The sequence below is a fragment of the Sphaeramia orbicularis genome, chromosome 18 (assembly GCF_902148855.1).
Source record: "Sphaeramia orbicularis chromosome 18, fSphaOr1.1, whole genome shotgun sequence".
In the NCBI taxonomy this organism is placed as follows: domain Eukaryota; kingdom Metazoa; phylum Chordata; class Actinopteri; order Kurtiformes; family Apogonidae; genus Sphaeramia; species Sphaeramia orbicularis.
This window is the reverse complement of record NC_043974.1, coordinates 31,777,250-31,791,399: the sequence shown is the minus strand read 5'-3', so window position 1 is coordinate 31,791,399 and position 14,150 is coordinate 31,777,250. Positions and strand designations below refer to the sequence as shown.

At 35.6% G+C, this 14,150-nt stretch overlaps 1 protein-coding gene across 2 annotated transcripts; it reads right to left on the bottom strand.

Moving 5' to 3' along the window:
• Positions 1–1,408: 1,408 nt before the first annotated feature.
• ponzr1 (plac8 onzin related protein 1) lies at positions 1,409–12,605 on the bottom strand. 2 transcript variants are annotated; one of them, XM_030161987.1, is made up of 4 exons: positions 12,453–12,605; positions 5,349–5,456; positions 3,789–3,937; positions 1,409–1,797 (listed from the first exon to the last, which is right to left on the bottom strand). In XM_030161987.1, the coding sequence occupies exons 2-4, from the start codon at positions 5,452–5,454 to the stop codon at positions 1,663–1,665; spliced, it is 390 nt and encodes a 129-aa protein (XP_030017847.1). In that variant the 5' UTR covers positions 5,455–5,456; positions 12,453–12,605; the 3' UTR covers positions 1,409–1,662. The 2 variants fall into 2 exon arrangements, with proteins under 2 accessions (XP_030017847.1, XP_030017848.1); XM_030161988.1 differs by lacking the exon at positions 12,453–12,605 and adding an exon at positions 5,606–5,696.
• Positions 12,606–14,150: the final 1,545 nt, after the last annotated feature.

The window sequence follows — 14,150 nt, the reverse complement described above, 5'->3', positions numbered from 1 at the left end:
CAGAGACCCCACCCCCATCTGTGAATTCCAAAGGGTTAGTACTGTAGTCATGGACCTACAGGGACAGGACCCAGGTCATCTGCTCAGTGTACACAACACACACCTGGACCTGGACCTGGACCTGGACCTGGACCTGGACCTGGACCTGGACCTGGACCCATATGTGGACCTCTTTTCACTCATTTCTGAAATCAAGACAGACAGATGCACCTCCCTGGACTCAAACACACAACCAGACCATTTATTCACAGAGTTCAACTTCATTCTGAGGTTTGTGAACTCCTTCCACTTCCTGTTTGTTTTTTCAGAGTTCTTTAAAGTCCAGGAATATCTGCTGTTCTAGTCTCCAAATGTAATTTTTTCCATTGTTAATTCAATATTGTATATAAATAATGATAACTCCAATTTTTTTATTTTAACTCAAATGAAAATGCTTACAAACTAATATTTCACAATGTGAATAAACTGAACAAATATGAACACGAAATGTCTTGAGAAGTGCAATTTTAACAGTTCTATCCCTGTTCCTAAATGTTTTCTGTATTTGTAGATCCACTGTGATCTGTAACTTGGAATGCACATGTGGAAATATTGTTAAAATTTCTCAAATTTGTCCAATGAAATTTCAGGTTGTTCATGTTAAACAATTTTTTTAAAAAGAGTATTTAGTACATGTAAACATTTCCTGAATGGAATTTTATTTTTTTCTCTCTGAAACACTGAGAAAAGTTTGGAGTTGTCATTATTTATAGGCTATTATGTTATTATTTTACTGGTCTGGTAAAGATTTTCAGCAGGTATCAAAGCACCTATTAATGGAGGAAATACATAAAGATGGACAGAACACTTAATAAAGGGTAAAAATAAAACAGATGAGACCAGAATGAGTCCTAAAAAAGCAATCACTGACTTAGTATTTTTAGAAAGAAATTCAAATTCAATTCATGCATCACTATGCTCCTTTTTATAGTTACCCTTATTACTGTTATTACTGTGTTGATGATGATGATGATTATTATTTTATTTCATTTTATCTTCTTTTTTTTTTTATATTTAGACTTCTAAGTTTTTGGTTTGTTACTTTTGAGTGTTTAGTTGGTTTGTTCCTTTGGGGGTGGGGAGTGGGAGAAGTGCACAAAGGAGAATTGCAAAAAGTAAGACCCAGTGTCACTATGTTTGTGCTGTATCTGGATGATTTTCTTTTTGTGAAATAAAAAGATATTTAAAAAAAAAAAAAAAAAAAAAGAAAAAGAAATTCAGTGCAAGTCTATGGGAGCCATGGCTTTTTGCAGCAGCACCTAGTGGTCATCAGTAATATTACAACTATATGATTCCCTATTGGCTGAATGTTGGAGCTCACGTCCTTCCTCTTTACTGAGTCAAAGCGAAAGGACAGAGAGGAGGCATGTTACTGCAATCTCAGCATTTTATTAACAAAGATACAAAGCTGACAAAATCAACCTGAGATTTAACAGAAGTACAACTCGAATCAAATCAAACATCCACCTTCAAACATCCAGTGGTGAAGAGCAGTATAATCGCTGCCAAAGTTAACATTACGGAGAAGATTACATGCTAATGTTGCGTTTTAAGCTTTGGAACATTCAGGGAACATAAGGCGTGTGTATTTTGTTGTGCGGCGTCGGCGGCAGGTCTTGGGTTCTAAGTGTGAATGACCTGTGTGGTGACGAACGTGCTGGTGGTCTCATTCTCCCGGAGCTTCACCTCCCGGTGCATCTGACACCAGACACACGTGTAACACCACATGATCTTGCAGCAGTCATCGCAGCATGAACCCTGCGCAAGACAGAAAAGGGGAAGTGACTCAAAAATCAAAACCTTAAGAAAGAAAAAAGTCGTTATTTTGGCTGTGGTTTTGGTTTCTACACACTCCTAAGGGAATTATCAGACACCTGCACTGTACTGTTGAAATGCAGCGGATCAGGGGTGACAAACATATAGCCAAGAATCTACAAACGACCCTTAAAAACAAGGGTTTGAACAACATGAACCACAACCTCAAAATTTTTAAGAAAAGTAAGTGTAATTTCAACAATATTCTGCCTCACTGTGTAATTTACACATGTACATTACAACATACAGATCACAGTGGATCTACAAATACACAAAACATTTAATAACAGGCAGAATATTGGTAGTAATACATTTAATTCTGTTCATATTTGTTCACATTATTCACATTCTGTGTGAAAGGATAGTTTGTATATGTAAATATTTTCATGTAATTCCACTTTTTTACTCGCCTGGCCAACCATCTCTCTTTCTCAATGAGAATCTGTCTGGAATCGTGGCGCTTGAATCCAACTAGGAAGGCGAGACTAACAGGCACTGAGTAAACCAATCACAGATATAGTTGCGGAAAAAATTATTAGACCACCCTTGTTTTCTTCAATTTCTTGTCATTTTAATGCCTGGTAAAACTAAAGGTACATTTGTTTGGATAAATATAATGATAACAACAAAAATAGCTCAGAAGAGATGATATCTATCCATTTTCCATGTTTTCTTGATAATAACCAAAATCACTTCAGTTCTTACATCAATATCTATGGCATTGTACTGACAAAAACAGTGCTTTTAGTCATTCCATGTTTTCTTTTCTGTCTGTTTTAGCCACATGATATACACAGGAGTTAGTACTTGATTGTATAACCATTGTTTTTGATGACTAATAATTTTTTCCATGACTGTAAGACAGAGATGATGCTTTTGTCAGAGAAATTTAAGAATACAGGGTGTAATCTATAATTCCATCCTTATTTTTGAATCAAGTAAACAATTGTAAACAGTTGTAAAGAGATTTGCAGACTTGGAACTGACTATGACTTGCAACAAAAAGAAGTTGGTGCATATGACACATTGCGAAACACCCACGCCCCAGACTTGTGATTGGTTCGAAACAGAATAGATCGTGCATATTTCACAGTGACTGACCCAATCCCAGACTGTTTTCTCAGGGTTAAATACACTGAGAAAACCGGATGGCTGGCCAGGCTACTTTTTTTACACTTAAACAAAGAGGACATTTTGGAGTTGTCATTATTTACAGGTTATTATGATAGTATTTTACTGTCTGATCCACTAGGTCTGAATGTGGAACCTGAGCTAAAGTTAACTGAACATCCTTGACTGTTAACATCTTCAGTGTAATTTTTACATTTCACACATTCATTCCACTGGCCATATGTTTGACACCATTGATCAAAGGTGTCAAACTAGTTTTTCATAGCATAGCATAATAGCATAGCATAATAACTTATAAATAGTTAGAACAAAAAATGTTCTTCTTGGTTTAATGTGAAAAAATTGCATGAAAATATTTACATTGACAAACTATCCTTTCACAATGAAATGTGAACATGAACAAATATGAACATGAAATGTCTTTAGAAAAACAAGTACAATTTTAACTAAATGTTTTGTGTATTTGTAGATCCACTGTGATAAGCTGAAGTGAATGTGTAAATGATAAACTGAGTGTCCTGAATCTAGAAATGACATTTAATCCACGTCTGTTTAAAACTGTTACAGGGTGACAGTCCCAGATCCTGTCCCAGTCCTATGCCCAGGCCAAAACCCAGACCCCATCCCAGACTCAGTACCAAGACAAGACCCAGACCCCATCCCAGACCCAATCCCAATCTCAGACCCCATCTCAGTCCCAGACCCCGTCCCAAACCCAGTCCCAGGCCCAGACCCAGTCCCAATCTCAGTCCCAGTCCAAGACCCAGACCCCATGCCAGACCCAGACCCCATCCTGGTCTTACGGGGATTCCGTAGCGCTCCCTGATGCCGGCTCGCAGGATGCAGGACACTATGCAGCAGCAGCTGTCCAGCAGTGGCATCAGAGGACACCAGCCGTACTTATTGGCAGTGTCACACTGCATACAAGGAAAACAGCACAGAGCACAGCAACCTGAAACACAAAACACAACAACTCTGACTCACAATGTGTTGGTGGAACAATTTTCACATCAAAGAAAATGACCGGTTAAACTGAAGAGAAGGAGAATCAGGCCCAAAACGTATGATTTTAAAGGATGTAAACATGTGTTTATTATGTTCATTTATGAAGGAGAAAAAAAACAATCTGAGATTTTGAGAATAATGTCATAACACTTAAAAAAGAAAAAAAATATTTCAACAAAAGGCATAAATTGAGGAGCGGGGAGAAGTGGGAGGAAAAAAATATTTACAAAACTTAAGTTAAATTTTGACTGGAATATTATCAGAAGAAGAGTTATCAAAGATACCAGTTGAACCAAAGGATAGAAGTCATGATATTAGCAGAATTAAGTTATATTTCAACTGTCACACATTTGTTGTAATATTATAAGAAAATGGAGAATTTTATGTGACACATCACATGATCAAATGTTTAGGGAACGACACAAGTTTTGATTTTGCTAAATTTGCTGCCTAAGTTTCTTTTAAAACATTTCCATGCATTTCTTCAGTAACATGAAGAATATTTAGAGAGATTATATAGGTTTCAAAGACTTTTATTGAGAAATAAATCACATTTAAGCTAAAGACTTAATTTGGGTCAGTCCCAAGACATCTGGCAACAGTTGTGAGAGTTGTTAAAATCACCATCTGAACGAAAGGATGAAAAAAATGACACTTTGAGAATAAAATCACAAAATTGGTTCTTGTTCTATTTCTTTTCTTAAGTTCAAATGTGAGACAAAAATCTGGCAAAAGACACATAAAATGTTTCAGTAATGGAAGCTGTATTAGAATGACAATTATATTATATTTACCAGGTAAATTAAGAATACCTGGATCATTAAAAAAAAACAACCTAGAAAGAGTTCAAATTCAAAGCCATAGTTTTTTGGGGGAAGAAAAAGTCCTGATATTGGTAGAATTGTCCAAATTCCCAGCTGAAACAAATGCAGCAGCTGCAGTTAAAATGACAAATTATTTTGGTATTTGGTTGTTATCTGACCCAGACCCAGACCCAGACCCCATCCCAGTCCCAGACCTTATTCAAGTCCCAGATCCAGACCTCATATAAGGAATATATTTACGTTTCCTTGGTTCATACTTATCTGTTTTGTACCAAGGATACATAGATATCTTCATAATATAATACATCCATAAAATGTACCTCACATTATCCTTGAAGGACAACAAATTTATCCACAAACATTTATGACAGAAAGTTGAATGTCACAGATAAATACAAGTCACTGCCATCACCAATAGTGGCCAATCCATAAGTGCATCCATAGGACTGTTTACTTTAATGTTTCTAATAGTACTGTGGTGCAGACTCCCCTCTGTGACTTCAGTGGACATAAATAAAACGGTGGTAAACTTACAGGTGCCCATGTCGACGCAGCAGTCACAGAGTCCAGTTTTCCAGGCTGTGGAGCTGTGGGTGGTGGTGGTGGTCACCACCTGAATGGGCTGACCTTGGACGGCCATTTCTGCAGGACACAAGACACAACTTAATAACACAATTACACATTAATGATGTCAACTCCAAATGTTCTGGATTCAGCCTGGGCAGTGATGGAAAGTCCTGCAAAAAATCTGAGCACTGCAATACGCGCTGTGACCTGTTTTGGATGCATACCTTAAGTTTATGAAGGCAGCTTTAGACTTTTTAAACACCCTACTTAAATTTTTTTAATATAAACTTCATGTTCTTATGTCTCTTGTGCTGTTCTCCATGCCACAGTATGAATCTGTGCATTTGTAAAACATGGTAGATAAGTAAATTTTACTTCTCCATTCTACTGCTGACATGGAAACTTTCACTTCCAAATATGGAACTATGTGGGTAATTTACTGTAAGAACTGAAGTCAGATGTTTAAGCACACAGAAAGTAAATACCACAACAAATATCTGCTACTCTAAATGGTTCACTTCCTGTTTCTTAAATGGTTGCAGTCATTGAGTTGTGATAATGTGATGTAGATGCATGAAAGTACTAAATCAGAACTAAATGAGTACTAAATAAAATACCAATGTATTGATGTCAAGTCTTTTGTCATAATTATCATTTGTTTTATTTTCCTGATACTTCTTACCTGTGAGTCTGAAAATTTTTATTTTAACCCACAAAGACCTAAACAACTACTGGCAATCAAAAGCATCTACTAATCTAAAATGTTTTATAACTTTATAAAATCACTAATTCTATCAATACATGTAAATAACTGAGGTAAAATGCAGTTTGCCATTATTTGATGGTCATCGGATATGACCCATTTGGACGTTCAGAGGCTCTGTCATCTTCTGAAACATTGATTCTCCAGTGAAACCCATGGAGCTGATAAATGACAGTGGATGGAGACACTTAGTTTTACATTCAATTAATGATAGGCTGTATTTTATTGCAAAAGTCACTTTTGCCATTTTTTTCTGTGTTTTTATGAACGTCTATATAGTCACCAAATAAGATATAAGAAAATGCCTGCCTTCCACTAGAAAATGCAGATGATAAAATAATAAAGGATGATAAATCAGCTAAGGAAGGTTAGATGTAGACACAAACATTTGGAAATCAAAACAAATAATAATTCCAGGTCTTAAAGGGATAATGTGCAAATGTTCAGAAAATACAATGCTTGACAAACATGGGTTGGGTTGAAATGTGGAATGAACAGGAAATGAAAGTGATGTGGCTCTCAAATAGGAAGCCACTGACCACTGAACCATGATCTGTGTTTGCTTTCACTGCATATAAAGAAGCCAGAAACATGGCGGTGACTGCAGCTGCCTGCAGTCACCGCCATGTTTCAGATAGAGGTTTCAGTTAGATACAGATGACCTGTATCTAACTGGTGGAAGGAGGAAATGTAGTTTGCCAGCAGTTTGTGCTTTGGAGCTGAAAGTGACTGTACTCTGACAAAAGGGGTGGAGCTTCAAGAATATGAGGGGCCATAAGTGAGCTAATGCTAAATGCTATCTTACTGACATGGCAAAACTGTCTTCAGGAAAAAAAACATTATTGACGTAGTATATTTAGAGAGAAGTTCAATGCAAGTCTACAGGAGCCAGGGCTTTTGGAACAGCATCTAGTGGTTGTCAGCACTATTACAACTTTAAGACATTAAAGTATCGACCATGGTATGAAGCAAATGAGTCCAAATAGTCCAGATATCCACCTGCTTCCTGCCAGACAGCTGTCTGTCAGATTCAGAACTGGAATTGGCCATTACAGCTGTCAATCAGCTAATTATACATTATCAGATAACATATCACTGATCAGAAATATGACAATTTGACCATAACTATATCTAAAAAGACTGTCAGGAGTCGCTTTTCTATTAGACATATGCGCAAAACTTTACCAATATTTACTAAATGTCGTAAAATCAGAAGTGTGTAATGTCGGTTTTTCCATTAAATCACAAATGCGATGATTTGTTCATTTATTATGGTGAGATGTCAGAAATCATTCCATAAACATGGTGATAAACATCAATCTCTTTTGTATGAATGCTCGTTGCCGCTCTATCCCATATTAAGTTAAAAAATAGGACCAATGGTCCTGTAGCTTACCAGCCAAATTAAAAGCTTTGGGAAATGTATCCAGATGCCATTTATTATCACCCAGTTATGTGTATTTATTATGTTATAGAAAGAGCCCATGTTTTGGTCATATTCCAATCAGATCTGTAAAAAATTCAAATACCAATTTGATATCATTGATACTTACAATCTATTATAATGGGAAAATTTTTCAAAGTCGCACCAAATCCAGAATCAGATCCGGATCAAAATAATTTCAATACCTTGTGTTGACATCATCATAAAGAAGCTGTATACCAAGTTTGAAGTCAATCAGAACTGTAGTTTCACAGAAGAAGACGATTGAAATTTTTGTAACGGACGACAGACGCCGCATGATGACAATAGCTTACGGCTTGTTGGCCGGTAAGGTAAAAATGATTGGGTTTCCTTGTGTGTCCATTCACACTGTGCCATGTTTGTTTTAAAACTCTTCTTCTCTTGTTGTAACATCCATCAACATCCAGGTTTTTTTGTTCCCGTGACTCTAGTTGTGCAAAAAGGTCTTTCCATTGCAGTTTTGCACGATATACAAATTTCACTACTCCCGAAAAACCACCTCTTGCAAGTGCAAAAACTTTTCATTCAAAAATTAGAGTTTTGGTGAAATTGTCATCTTCCATTAGAATTTTTATGTGTAAGTTATATTCACACAATTTGAGGGTCAATGGAAAAGCGACTAGTGTAACATCACAACTAAAACTTAAACACATTAAGTAGTAAAATAAAAGATCTTTGTAGAGATTCCAGATTCTGAACCAGAATCTAAATATCATTTACTCAGGGAGCATGTTAGCGTATGTTGTGGTTTCTTCAGACACAGGATGTGGAAAAACTACAACTCAAGCAACAGTTTTAGATGAAATGCTGAACTGACAGGAAGCCAGGCCCATGCAGGTGTTATGTTTGGGTGCAGTGTTTTTTAAGATGTGTCACGTCTACACTCCAAAGTTTATCCTTTAAATATGTTTTAGTAAAGTCGATTTTCACAGTAGATTTTAACCTGTAACACTGAAACATGACAGAAATGGATGGATGGGTATCATACAGCACATACATAGACAGAATTTCTGGCTCATTTAAATGTAATTGTTGGTAATTATTAAAGTTTTGGTTGAAACAGACTGAAAGTAACAGTACAAATACTTGGCTACTACACATTTACATAAATGCATTTGACGGAGCTATATTTAGAATTTGAATTAAATAAAATATTTAAAAAACATCCAAAATCAGGAGTGTCAAACTTGCCACCTATGGTCCAAAATCAGCACACCGAAAAGTCTAGCTGGACCCATGGGATGAATTTGTGAAATACAAAAATTACTCTCAAGACCTTAACAACCAAAGATATTTATGTGATCTCAAGTGGGTCACACCACTAAAATACTATGATAGTAACCTATAAATAATGACAACTCCAAATTTTTCTCTTTGTTTTAGCATAAAAAAGTAAAATTACATGAAAAATGTTTACGTTTACAAACTATTCTTTCACAAAAAATGGAAATAACATAAATATAAAGAACATGAAATGTCTAAAAAGAAGTGCGATTTTAACATTATTATGTCTGCCACTATGTTTAGTGCATTGTAGATCCACTGTGATCTGTAAGTTGTAATGCACATGTGTAACTGATATGTGAGGCATAGTATTATTAAGTATGATGTAGTACTATTCAAGTTGTTGGCAATCTCATGGCTCTCATTGCAATGAAAACTCACGCCAAGATGAGCATGATAACCGTAAGATACAACGTTCATATTAGTCAAATTAAGTGATTTACACTGCTTTTCCACCATCAGTATGAGCACAGTTAGACTCAGCTTGGTTTTGATAGACATACCCATCCCTCAGTGGGACTGGTTGTCGTAACAACATAAACCACTGTAATGTTGTCTTCAGTCTAACTCCATCTACAAGTGATACAACAATGGAGGAGGAAATAAAAAGTTATTTTTACTATATCTGAGGTATGTTTAGCCCAAGGCTGCATCACAGTGACATGGATAAATGTCCTGTTTCCATATAAATCATGTCTCCAATATATAACCAAAAGTGATTATTACAACTACATGATTACTCACAATTATTAGATTTTCATGTGTTCATTTTTATGCTCAGTGTTAGATCATAAATAACCATGTTCTCAGTGAGCTTCTCCTCCATCATTGTTGGCAGTGTTGATTTGGTAAGTACTGAAAAACTCACGCCAAGATGAGTCGGACTATCTGGCACAGTTCTTGATTGGTTTGCATCCTACTTAAAGGGCAGGGATTATTTTGTGTCAATAGGTAACTTTACATCTGAGCAGACCAAAATTACATGTGGAGTCCCCCAAGGCTCCATCCTGGGGCCCCTTCTGTTCAACCTCTACATGCTTCCACTGGCTCAGATCATAGAAAAAAACAAAATAGATTACCATAACTATGCAGATGACACACAGCTCTACATTTCAATGTCCCCAGGTGACCATAGCCCCATACAAGCACTGGGTAAATGCATGGAGCAAATATCTGAATGGATGGGCCATAACTTTCTTCAGTTAAACAGAGAAAAAACTGAGGTAGTCATTTTTGGACCCAAGGAGGAGCGTCTTAAAATCAGCATGCAGCTCCAGTCACTTCAGTTAAAAACTTCAGACCAGGCCAGGAATTTGGGTGTTGTCATGGATTCAGACCTGAATTTTAAAAACCACATACAAACAATTACAAAGTCAGCTGACTATCACCTCAAGAACATTTCTAGGATTAAAGGACTGATGTCGCAGCAAGACCTTGAAAAACTTGTCCATGCCTTCATCTTTAGTCGAGTTGACTACTGTAACAGTATCTTCTCTGGTCTGCCTAAAAAGTCTATTCGACGACTGCAACTGATCCAGAATGCTGCTGCTCGAGTCCTCACTAAGACCAAGAGAGTGGACCACATCAGCCCAGTTCTGAGGTCTCTACACTGGCTCCCTGTCTCTCAGAGAATAGACTTCAAAATTCTCTTACTAGCATATAAAGCACAGAATGGTTTAGGCCCAAAATACATTAGAGACCTTCTAGTCCAGTATGAACCATCCAGACCACTCAGGTCATCTGGTGCAGGTCTGCTCTGTGTTCCCAAAGTCAGAACTAAACATGGAGAATCAGCGTTCAGTTTCTATGCTCCGTATATCTGGAACAAACTACCAGAAAATATCAGGTCTGCTGAGAGTCTGAGTTCTTTTAAGTCCAGGTTAAAGACTCACCTGTTCACTGCTGCCTTTGACTAAAAGGCTTTAGACTTTTTAAATTTTATATTCTCTTTGAAACTCTGCACTGCAACTTTTACTTTAATATGTGTGTTTTTATTTTTATTTTATTTTATTTTATTTTGATTTTATATGTTGTTTTCTTACTCGCTGTTTTTAATCACCTTTTATATGTTTCTTTTATAATGTTTTAAATGTGTTTCTTTTTGTTTCTTTTATTTCAATGTCCTGTGTGAAGCACCTTGAATTGCCTTGTTGCTGAAATGTGCTATACAAATAAACTTGCCTTGTCTTGCCTTGCCTACTGCCTCCTCTCAGTTTTGATCGGTTGAATTGTTTCATGAGCTAGAAGTGGTACTGATATGCGTTAAAGTTTAACTGGTTTTATTGCTTTTACAGGGAAACGCAGTCTCTGCATTTTATGCCTAAAACACACATGGCACCTAGCATTAACTTTAGCACATAGCACACATTAGGAGCAGTGATTTACTATTGAAGGCACTTATGGACCAACTCCACATCTTCATTAGCACTGTGGTCAGGACCAACAACAGGAGGATTAACCTATATGTACCTGTTTTTTTATGGTGGGGAAAACCAAAGAAATTGTGTCCTTCTGCCCCTAGGATGCTGAACTGCATTGGATTTGAGTGGAAAATTGGCCAAAAAAAAAAACAAAAAAAAAAAAAACTTATAACATCCCATTTCTTTTTCTTACACTCCTTTTAGATTTTAATTTTAGAATATTTTAGGGCATAAATACTTCATATAGCTCCTTTAAATCAATGGTGAAAAACGACATTTTTACAGAAGTGAAAAACTACACAAAAGCTGATGTAGCAAGACAAATATGACACAATCAGTTCAACTCAAAGCACATATTTCACATTCTATTAATATAATGTGGAGTGTTAAGTTCATTTGTGCAAACACTTTTTCACTTTTATTGCAGTAAAAACAGTGTTTCTGTACTTTTACCAGTATTTTTTTTTTCACAGAAGGCTCTAGAATGCCCCTTCAGTACAAGGTACTAGCTTAACAAGCTAACATTACATATTAGCTTAACAGAAGATGGCACTTTAGCTTCTCTCAAATCAGCAATTTTTTTTTTTAAATTTTAAAGAGTTTTTCAATTTTAGATGATCATTTTTTAATTTGAGAATGACTTTAACCGAACTGTATATTAGACATGTAACGTTTTTAAGCACTTTTCATCACTGTTCAAACCCATCTAGCATGCTAAAAAAAACAAACAAACCCTAAAACATACTTATGAACAAAATTAAAGTTTTTTCCCCTGTAGATTAGTAACTACACGACTACACTTACAACTTTTATTTAATGTTAGCCTAATGTTTCCAAAGCTGCGTGTTTAAGGGAAATGTAAAAAGATAGCTTCATTGATAATTATGCTAATTTGCCACAACTGTTAAATGCTATTGCTAATTGCTAAAAAAAAAAAAAAGATCTGGCCTGAATTATTAAAATTCAGCATCAATTGATAGGAACAAAAGGGAATTAGAAAGTGGATTCATAGGTGTGTAAATCTTCTAAATCTAAATCTTCTAATTCTACTTTAAATGTGTTGCTCTCTGCGAATTAGCATGTTAATAACTGTCTTTCACAAATGCACTGTTAAATATCGGACTTTTGTTTTTCCTTACCTTTTTCTTGGATGCAAGTGAAGGTAAAAAAAGCAGAAGAAAAGCAGCGACACAACGTGCAGAGTAACAAAACCTGCAGATGGTCTGTGTAAGTCTGTGTGAGTTTCACTTTTACAGAAACCACAGGGTCTTGAACCTCCCACAGTCTGCAGTTACACAATGTCTGCATCCAGCATTCAGGTCACCCTTCATTTCACTCAAGGAGGAAATGAGAATAACATGCATTTTAATGACACTAATGTAAAAAGTTATGCAATTACTGAGTTTTACGCTGAAGCACACAAAATGTAGATGTAAAATAACATTTCATGCAGCCTGACAAAACCTGAACATACTTTGCATATATTTGTGACAGTAATTCAACATCATGTCCATGTGGAGGCTCTTATTGTAGAAATATCATGTTCATGCATAAAAATATAACCTTTTACCACATTTATAATTGTAATAATCTACACTATAAGGAGGGAAGTTCATTAACCCTATCATATATTACTATTAACCTTCCTCTTGTGTTAGGGTCAGCACAGACCCATTTTACATTTTAAATGCATAAATGAACCACATAAAATGTGTTTATTGCATCAAGGCTTTTTGACTTTGTCAGGAACCTCTATTTAAAAAAAAAAAAAATATATATATATATATATATATATATATATATATATATATATATATATATATATATATAATTTTTCATGAAATTATGAAATGCTGTGGTTGAAATTATGACCTTTGTCTTGTTAGGGTCAGTTTTGACCCAGTTATAAAAATAAGATTATAAAGCAATAATTAGAGCTCAAACTGAAATCCTAAGTGCATTGTCAGCCAACACACTGACAGCCAGCTCCTCTAACAATCATGTGAGCTTTTGGGGATTCTCATTTTTCCTTGTTATCCAGTTTACCGGCACAAAAACAAAACAAGCAAAGACAGGCATGTCCACACATGTGAAGTCAATTCAGTATGGAGGTGGTGACTTACAGAGTGCACATCATAAACCTGATCTGCACTAGCATGTTTCAGTGTAAATCGGTTGCTTGTTATTGTTATTAGACTGCAATTAACAGTTTTTTTTTTTTTTTTTTTAAACAAAAAGGTTTTTTATTTGCATATTATATCTCCATGAAGTGAGTAATAACTAGTATTAGAGTATGTTAAAATGTGAGAAAACATCAGATTAGCAGCATTAAAAATGTTTTTATTTCATAGTTTTCACATTTTATATCAGAAAATATATATTTCTTCGTTTCAAAAATTAAATGCATGGTGTCCAGCTGAGTGGAACTCGGAAAAAAAAAATAGGTTCAGAAGAAAATTTTCAATCACATTGTTTTTTTCATGCCTAAAGAGGAATAAAAACACCCATGAAAAAAATCTTGATTAAGGTTCTCATAATTCATGCATGAAAGGGTTAAAATGAACCCCTAATTAACTAATACTCTATAACACAGGTGTCAAACATGTGGCCTGGGGGCCAAAACCAGCCCGCCAAAGGTTCAAATCTGGCCCACAAGATGAATTTACAAAGTGCAAAATGCAGAAATTACCCTGAAGATATTAACAGTCAAGGGCATCAAACTCAAAAATAATAGGAAAATAACCTAGAAATAATGACTCCAAATGTTCTTCTTGGTTGAATGTAAGAAAAAAAAAAAAGACATTATGCCTATAAATAATGGCAACAGCAATTTTTTT

What these genes read in the sequence shown, in the direction of transcription:
- ponzr1 (XM_030161987.1), bottom strand. Translation starts at nt 5,454, where the DNA reads ATGGCCGTCCAAGGTCAGCCCATTCAGGTGGTGACCACCACCACCACC. An exon ending in CTGCGTCGACATGGGCACCT is followed by an intron (nt 3,938 to 5,348) that starts GTAAGTTTACCA and finishes TTTGTGTTTCAG; the next exon opens with GTTGCTGTGCTCTGTGCTGT. An exon ending in GGGAGCGCTACGGAATCCCC is followed by an intron (nt 1,798 to 3,788) that starts GTAAGACCAGGA and finishes TGTCTTGCGCAG; the next exon opens with GGTTCATGCTGCGATGACTG.